This window comes from Tachypleus tridentatus, chromosome 9 (genome assembly GCF_004210375.1).
Source record: "Tachypleus tridentatus isolate NWPU-2018 chromosome 9, ASM421037v1, whole genome shotgun sequence".
Classification (NCBI taxonomy): Eukaryota; Metazoa; Arthropoda; class Merostomata; order Xiphosura; family Limulidae; genus Tachypleus; species Tachypleus tridentatus.
In genome coordinates, this window is record NC_134833.1 from 72,004,522 (window position 1) to 72,012,850 (window position 8,329).

The 8,329-nt window shown below is 34.3% G+C and overlaps 1 protein-coding gene across 3 annotated transcripts in view; it reads right to left on the reverse strand.

The window, feature by feature from the left end:
• The window catches only part of LOC143225468 (zinc finger protein ZIC 1-like), a 30,475-nt gene extending 26,510 nt beyond the window's left edge, over positions 1 to 3,965 (reverse strand). For all 3 annotated transcript variants that reach the window (XR_013013860.1, XR_013013859.1, XM_076454938.1), the window contains exon 1: positions 2,803 to 3,965. Coding sequence is in view for 1 of the 3 variants with exons in the window: in XM_076454938.1 (XP_076311053.1) it covers positions 2,803 to 3,859 (1,057 nt within the window). In the remaining 2 variants the exon portion in view is untranslated. The remainder of the gene's footprint in view (positions 1 to 2,802) is intronic.
• Between the last annotated feature and the right edge of the window lie 4,364 nt (positions 3,966 to 8,329).

Below are 8,329 nucleotides of genomic sequence, written 5' to 3' on the forward strand. Positions count from 1 at the left end.
AAAAAAGAGTTAGGGAGAAAGTTGTTTTAGAAATGTACGAAAAACCAAATTGAAATAATTTAAAAACTTCGTGTCCTGTAAAACACCTAATTCATAAAATAATAATAACAAAAAAATTGAAATTTCAATTAAGTAAACATTTATTAACCTGGTAATAAAATTTCAATAACATAAAGTATTATTGTTAATGACTGTGAAATTATCAGACATCACTTTCACATGTTACACTGGACGTGTGTTAAGACGTCTTAATCGTAGGCAAACGCAGTTGCCCAAAGATTTGATGTGGTTGTTGTTAAGTGCAAAGTGACACAATTAGCTAGCTAGGCGTTGGCAATTGTAAATATCGAAACCCAATTTGTTTAACGTTATAAGCCCTCACATTTACCGCTGAGCCGCCATAGAACGCCGGATATCTTGGAGAAATTAAGTTGATCCGAGAAAAAACATTAATAATTTGGTAGTACAATTAATGTAAACAGTTACTTTTTTAATAATATAACATAAGCTCATCTACAATTGGTATAAATTTTATTTAAAAAATCTTTCAAACAATCTCAAAATAACAGGCTGTTTTAATGCCAATATATTCTACATTCTATATTTTTGAATCCATATTTTAATAAATCGTTTTAATTTTTTATATGATTAAATTAACAAAGAAATATGGGTGCTTTTGTTTGGAAGGTATGACGAAAACTTCATTGTGCGTCACATTTTACGTAAGTTAAAACATGTAATATTTTATTAGTAATCAACATCTCTGATTATTGTTTGTGATCTTGAAATATGACCTTTCTCGTAATTGCATCTATAAAACAAAATGTGTTTCATGATTGATACATCACTTTTGCCTGGTCATTAAAACAACCTTCAGATATATTGACTAAAGAACCGAAAAGAACTAAACTAGAGTTTTGTAGGTAGGTATAAGAAACGACATTTAGAGGTCTTGTGTAATTTCATCATAAGTACCTTAAACGAATCGTGAATAAAACTTCCGAGATAGATTTTCACAGAAGACAACTATATACGAGTCTACACTTAATGTTAACTACAACCTAACAAATACAAATCACACTTAAAATACCAGACATTCACTGATAATTCAATGTTTTATTTTTTTTAAAAAATGAAGATAAACGTTATGCCTTCATTATGTTGCCAAGTTGTTATGGTAGAAAATTAATCCCCATGTTCTGGCATCAGATAGGCAGTATAGACTTTACATTTGTACAACAGTTCACACACACAAAATTGTTAAAACTAGTTCCTTAATGTAGGTAGTAGACATCATTATCAAGTTATGTGAAGTATCTTATAACGGTCAGATAAATCTACTTTCAGAATTGAAAAATTAACAGTTTCTTAAACAGAAATACAATCAGTTTATGAAAAAATATAATTATGTAAAATTAATAAACGGGTGTGGTATGAGTTTCGCCTGTTTAGAGCCACTCACTACTTATTACATTGATAATCAAACCAAGGTGATAACTATTTGTTTCAATTTTATAAATTCAAAGCAAATTATTTCACTCACAAATGAAGATAATAATAGAATTTCAAACATCATATAATACTGTTAAAAAAAACAGCATGCATCTGTACTACTAACTTCAAGACTTTCTTCATAAGCTGTTTTTATATTTATCATGAATACTCTACCAAAACAATCTATGAAAGAATCGAGTTACTTAATTGTTGATGGCGAAAAAGTATATAAAATGGAGGATTTTATTCCGATATAACCAACAATACATACCCTATGCATCTAATAGTAATTTTCTAAGTATTTGTCAGCGTATTAAATATGTTTATCATAAATGCAGCTAGCAACAAAGATTTGACTGCACTCATAATTAATATTGCTCTTTCGTATCAAGTCTATAGATTTATTCACACATTTCGCAAGTAGAAAATCTTTATGTTTAGTAAACATAATACCAGCAGGCCGTTAATAAAAAGAAAAAATACTGTTCATAGACATGAATTGAGGACCAACATAATCTCAGCATTGGCCAGTGCTGGTCAATATAAATTTAACTGTAGGTTCTCAAAAGTAAAATCAATATCCCTTATTCTGGTTTACAGTAGGCATACAAGCAGTCTTACAAATGCTGTTTCATTTGGAACTTATTCACTCAACCAAACCGACGCCATGCTTGAGCCTTGACTGTTTACGTCTACGTTAACGCCATCGTATCTCAGGTAACAGATGGCTGTATTGGTAACGATGGCAGCCATGGTTCGCTAACCTGTAAATGTTGCCCTGTTGAAAAAAAGTCTTATGATTCACGAAAGAGATGATTCTTTGAAAATCCAGAAATGATAGAATAACCAAAATCATTAAATACTTGGAAAAAAACGACAACAAATTAACGAAAGAGGAGTTACTTTAAAACTGTTAGTATATTTTAATACATTTAGTCTCGAAATGCGCACTTTTTTAAAAAGACATTTGTAAAACTAAAACAAATCTTTATCTCCTTGGTTTGACTATCAATGCAATAATTCATGAGCGGTGTTTTATCAAAGGAAGGAATTTCTTACGACTATCCTTTATCAATTGGCGTACAAAATACAAAATAAACCGTATATGACCAGACGTTGAACAAAAACAAACTGGATTAGCAGAGCCGAAGTGTGCGATTTTTCCATCTCGCAGTTTTAGGTTTAAGCAGTTTGAGTCAGTGAGTAACATACTTAAACATATAAGGCCTGAAAACTTGTTACGTTTGTGTACACAAATATTTGTGGATAACACACTAACAAATTTAACTTTCTGTCTGCTTCACTTACCTGTGTGTGTTCGTTTATGGATCTTGAGATTTTCACTCCTTGCAAATACTTTCCCGCAGCCAGGGAAGGGACAAGGGAAGGGCTTCTCTCCTGTATGGACCCGTATGTGGTTGACCAGTTTGTACTTGGCCTTGAACGGCCGCCCGTTACGGGAACAGTCCTGCCAATAACATGCGTGGTTAGAGCACTCCGGGCCGCCAACGTGTTCTACTGTGATATGAGTCACTATCTCATGCATGGAAGTAAAGGTTTTGTTACAAGGTTTTTTGGGACTTGGCTGTTCTTGGTCTACCCACAGACACGTCAGTTCTTGTTTTATTGGCTGTCTCATGTACCTGAAAAATGCTCCAGGACCGTGAGGACCCATGTTCATGGCACCATAAGTTCCAGCCAAGTGGTCAGTTCTCGGACCAGCCATTTGGTTGAAAGTGTCGGGACGTCCATACATGTCCGCTCCAGGTAAAGTAATCCTGACCTGGCCATTCATATGACCTGTGTGATGGGCAGCAGAATACTCTAAACTAGGAAAAAGCACGTGCGTAGAGGAAGGGTCTCCCGTATGATGGTGGGACCCGTGTAGCGTCGCTGAGGAGGGCATAAACATCCCATGGTGTGTAGGACCGTTGCCACTGAGGTTGTCGTGGGTAGCTAAGCTACCAGCCAAGGTTGGCATGTGTTCTCTACGAAGCAAAAAATCTCGTGCAGCATAGCTGCTGACATGTCCATGGTGATGGTGATGAGCGTGGGAGTGAGGTACTGCATAACCGTTGGCCTGAGCCGCAAATTGATGATTTCCTTGCACATGGGCTCCTGCCGGCTCGACAGGCATAGCGTGCGGTGGACTCAGCTTGAGGGCGCCCATGTGGGCTGTGTCCATGAAGGGGTTCAACATGTCCGATCCGCAGTAGTGATTCTCTGCCGTCGCGTTCAAAGGAAAAGCAGTAGCCACACCATTGAATCCCTGCGTGTGTACGAAGTCTGGGTGAGCTAGAACGTGCGTCCCGACTACGGTTACTAGGCGAAATGCCTGATTTCGTATGGCAAGGCCATGTTTCATAATCGCGCTACTTAAAGCGAAATTATTATGTTCTTGGTTTACCAGCGCTAGGAAAGAACGCTGCACCCTTTGAGACGCGCTACGGGCCCTAGTGATTCGCTTACCCTCAAACTGTCATTTGGTTCCCTACTGAGACTGACAACTGCGGGATTCAGCTTCTTGCTGTTGATTGGATAAGCCGAATATTTTGGGCGGAACTTAAATGACGTTGTAGATCAATAGCTTAGTCCTAAATCATCACTTGATGTACAGGTAGGCGTGGTTTAAATAGTTGATTGTCAATTACAAGATAAGAGCATAGTAGTGTGAGAAACGGCAGTTCGAAAACTAAATAATAATCCCTTTGGAAAGGCTCGAAGCCACTTGTGTTCTGAAGCAAGATTTATGTTTCTAGTTTCTCAAAGCCTGTTTATTTTTCTGCATGTTACATCAAAATGTTTAGTGTTTTTTGTTGTTGTATTTTGTCCAGTTGGTTTTTTCGAAAGTTAATATTAATTTACTAGGGTTTGTTAAAAGATGTGGTGAACTGATCTAGTACGTTTGGAAACTAGTTTAGCTAAGTACCAATGCACATTTGAGTGTGTTGGACTTCATTTTGTATATACATATACTAAAATATACATGATACCAGAGATATACATCTTCTACAGATTGTGCAAAATGCAACGCAGTATACTGTAATTCTGAAACAGAGACAAACTTAAAAACATTTGATTAATAACGAATATTTGTAGAAGCAATTGTTATGATAATAATAAACACTTCTTTTCATATTTAGTAATAATAATTATTTTCAATCAGAGCAACCTATGTACTTAGAAACTGAAAATAAACCTAGCGATCAGCTCAATGAATTAAATATATTTTCTTACATTTTTTTGTAGGTGTCATTTATTTGGCTACTTATCTATAATTTAATTCAATTATTTGTATATAGCTTCCAGTTTTTCACTTATGTTTGACAAAAGCAGCATAATTATTTTTTTAAGCACTTGTACACATTTTTACGGCCCTTTTTTTCTGAGGTTTTTTTTTAATATCTTTAGAGTCCGTTTTTGCATCCACATACTCGTATTCTAAATATAGGTTTCATTATAAGTGTAATAACACACACACACACATCTGCTGCTATCTACGTTCACAAAACCATCCAAATCTTTCTATAGACATTTTTGTTTTAAGAACTCATGTTTATTGTTTATCTTAACTTCAGATGTCATCTTCATTATTCAAATGCCTAGTAAATTCAGTAACAACTCTTTATTTATTGCAACACCGCATTTGATAAGTTTTCGTAAGTACGCATTGAGGCTTGTGTCCTGTTTATTGTATAAAATTGTTTTAATAAATACTTAAGGTGAACATTATGAGTGTGTGTGTGTAGCTTATAGCTTTAAGTTTAGAAATAGTTAACGTGCAGTTTTATGTAAAGAATTTTTGCTGTTTGTCCTTCTTATTACATAAAAATTTCGGAAGGGGCGTTTAATATGAAACGAGAAAGGTAGTAACAATTACTTAGTGATAATGGAAAAGGTAAAAATGGTTAGTATTAACACGAAGTGTGGAAAAATGCCACACCCCCACCCAAAAATACAAAGAATTCGTGTGTTTATGATATTTGACCCAATAAAAATGTGTTCGTGCGTTGCGTTGTTTATGGTTTCATTTTTCCTAGTGCCATTATTACCCGAGCCATTTTTATTTACTTTATTTCTGGTGGCACTATTAGCGCACAACGTTTTTTTGCAACTCAGTAATTTGTGTAGAAGCAAATATTTTAGAATATTCATACTTTCAGAAGTATTTATTCTCAGTTTTCTGCATGTTTTTGTGACTGAAAATATGCAATAAATTAACTTACTGTTCATACTATCACCAGTTAGTTATTCTTGCAAAAAACAAAATCTGTAGTTTCTAGTGGTGACTGTATGCACATTTATTTACACTTTTACTGTATACACATTTATTTACCCTTATAAATGTTCAAGAACTGGATATATATGAACTACAATAAAAGGTCCAGCTGGTTACTTGTTAAAGTATTATAACCATCTTATATAATATAAATATGTTGAAGAACTTCAAAAAGGTCGAAATCAATAGTTTCTTGAAATTATACATCATACTCACACTAAAGAATAAAATAATGCTATGCCAGCAAGATAACGAGTATGACGAGATATCCATAGGGGAAAAGGATTCCTGTGGTCTGCATCATCACCTCCCACATGTTGCGCATTTTTGAGACCGATGTTAGTCACTGTAGTTTTGTTATGTATTAAGGCAGTGAACAGGATTATAAAAGGTTTACACAGCTTCTATCATATAATCTACATGAAGTCAACCAGTTCCTGTTACCGTCTCTTTACACCACTTTTCACTAAACTACTGGCTGAAAGACAGCACCTCTTCACAATGGTAAACATCTTAGCACAACGTTGCTTTATCCTTGTCCTGTTGAGAGCTCTTCACGCTCTCTCCATGGGTGTGTTCCGCGTTGAAGATGGGGGTGAGAGTTGGATTATAGAATCATTAGGTTAAGATAACAATGCTAACGTGTCGTGTTTTTTGCTATTCTGCACCAAAGAGAAACGACTAAGAAGTGCTCTTTATACACAATCAATAATCTTTGACAAGCAAGTCAAGTTAATCTCATGTCCTTCGGTGTCAAGTTACCTCTAGAAAAATATTTGAGATTAAAAAGGAATATTTGTACTTCGGTATCTATGAATATATACGTGTTTAAAGTTTTTAGGTTGTTGCATTAAAAGGAGAAACATTTAATGCAAATTTACGTAGTCGATACAAGATATGATTACCTTCACAGTAGTTTATTTCTACACATATTCCTCTTATGTGATTAGTCATGCTTCACTAATAACAATATAGTTACACCTTTATATGGCCATTTGAATGGTAATCAAATTTGTAACAAAGCTACATGTTTTTAATTATGAATGGTATTTCTATGAGCAATAAGCCCAACTATATGTTATAGATGGTTAGGCAGAAATATAAAAACAACGTTAAACATTTACATCAAACAACAAAATAGTGTGTGTGTGTCAGACTATACCGTTTATCCATTCACTTTAAGACTGTGTAAGCTGTGTGTGTTTATAAATGATTTACACGAGCTTGCTCCAAAGTGAGTCAGCAGTAAGTTTCCACTTATAATGTCAAAATCCGGCGTTCGATTTCCAGCGGTTAACAGAGCTTAGATAGTCCACAGTATAACTTTGTGTTAAACAGAATATATCCATTAAATGTTCCTTCCTTGTTTCTTGATTAATGTTAATCTAAAAAAACATTCTATACGTTAATTTGAAAATAAAAATATAACATATTTAAAGTTTCTTTAACTGACTCGTATTGTGGTTTCAGAATTTTCGTGCAAAGCTAGAAGAAAGACTATATGCGCATAGCCGCCTTCGATTTTGAACTGATGGATCAGGGGCTATAGTCAATTGTATCCACTGTTCAGTGATCACTTTTGGATCACTCTATTTTCGCCCGAATAGTGGGATTTGATAGTCATATTTATAACTCACACAATATCGCAGAATTGGGAACGCAATTTCATGAGAACGGGAGGCGATTAATTGACTCTCGGATTCATAGTTCGAGTATGCAAGTCAGATGGCCACTCCAGACCCAAATAACAAATAAAGTAAATTATAAATGAAGAATCAGACATTTTTCTAATGTAATAACGATTTATCGCAAAATCTTAACCTTCTTGAAACAGATTATGTTTAATCAGCGATCGAGGCTTTCGTTCTACATGACTAAGTTAAACACTTCATATAGCATTTGGGGTAAGTGGTAAGTACGGTAATAGTTAGCAATAAGAATGGAAATAATAAAATCTTTAGTTTTATTAGAATAGTAATGAGCATTACTATTCGTTATCATCTTTTAGATTGACTACAATATATATTGTAAAGTGTGTATACTTATAGATACAAAGTATTATTAATTTATAGCTTTGCTGAACTGTAAGCTGTTACTATAATATGATAAATTAATAAAATCTAAAAACTACATATTAATACACATGGACAGGACAATAGAAAAACACATAAAGAACGAAAATTTCATCGTTACATATGAAACAACGAAACAAAAGTTTGTAAATGCATATAATTCCAAATCGACTAGCTTCTCAGTGACTGTACAGGTACAGATCTTAAACAATTAGTTAAAAGCCTATTTATGTCAAGCACTATTAACTATTCACTATAACTATTTATGTCATACGCTCTAAATCTGCTTTCAGAAAGTTTGTATTGTACTTTCTTGGGTTCTAAGTTTATGTGGAGGTTAGGGTTATTGTATGTTCTAATGGACTATTTGTCTATAACAAATACAGTAGGGTTATCTTCCAGAAATTATAAATTGAAAGATAGACTATGTGGTCTCTTGGTGTGTTAGCGGTTGATCTAATGAAATTCAGTGTTCGATTCTCTG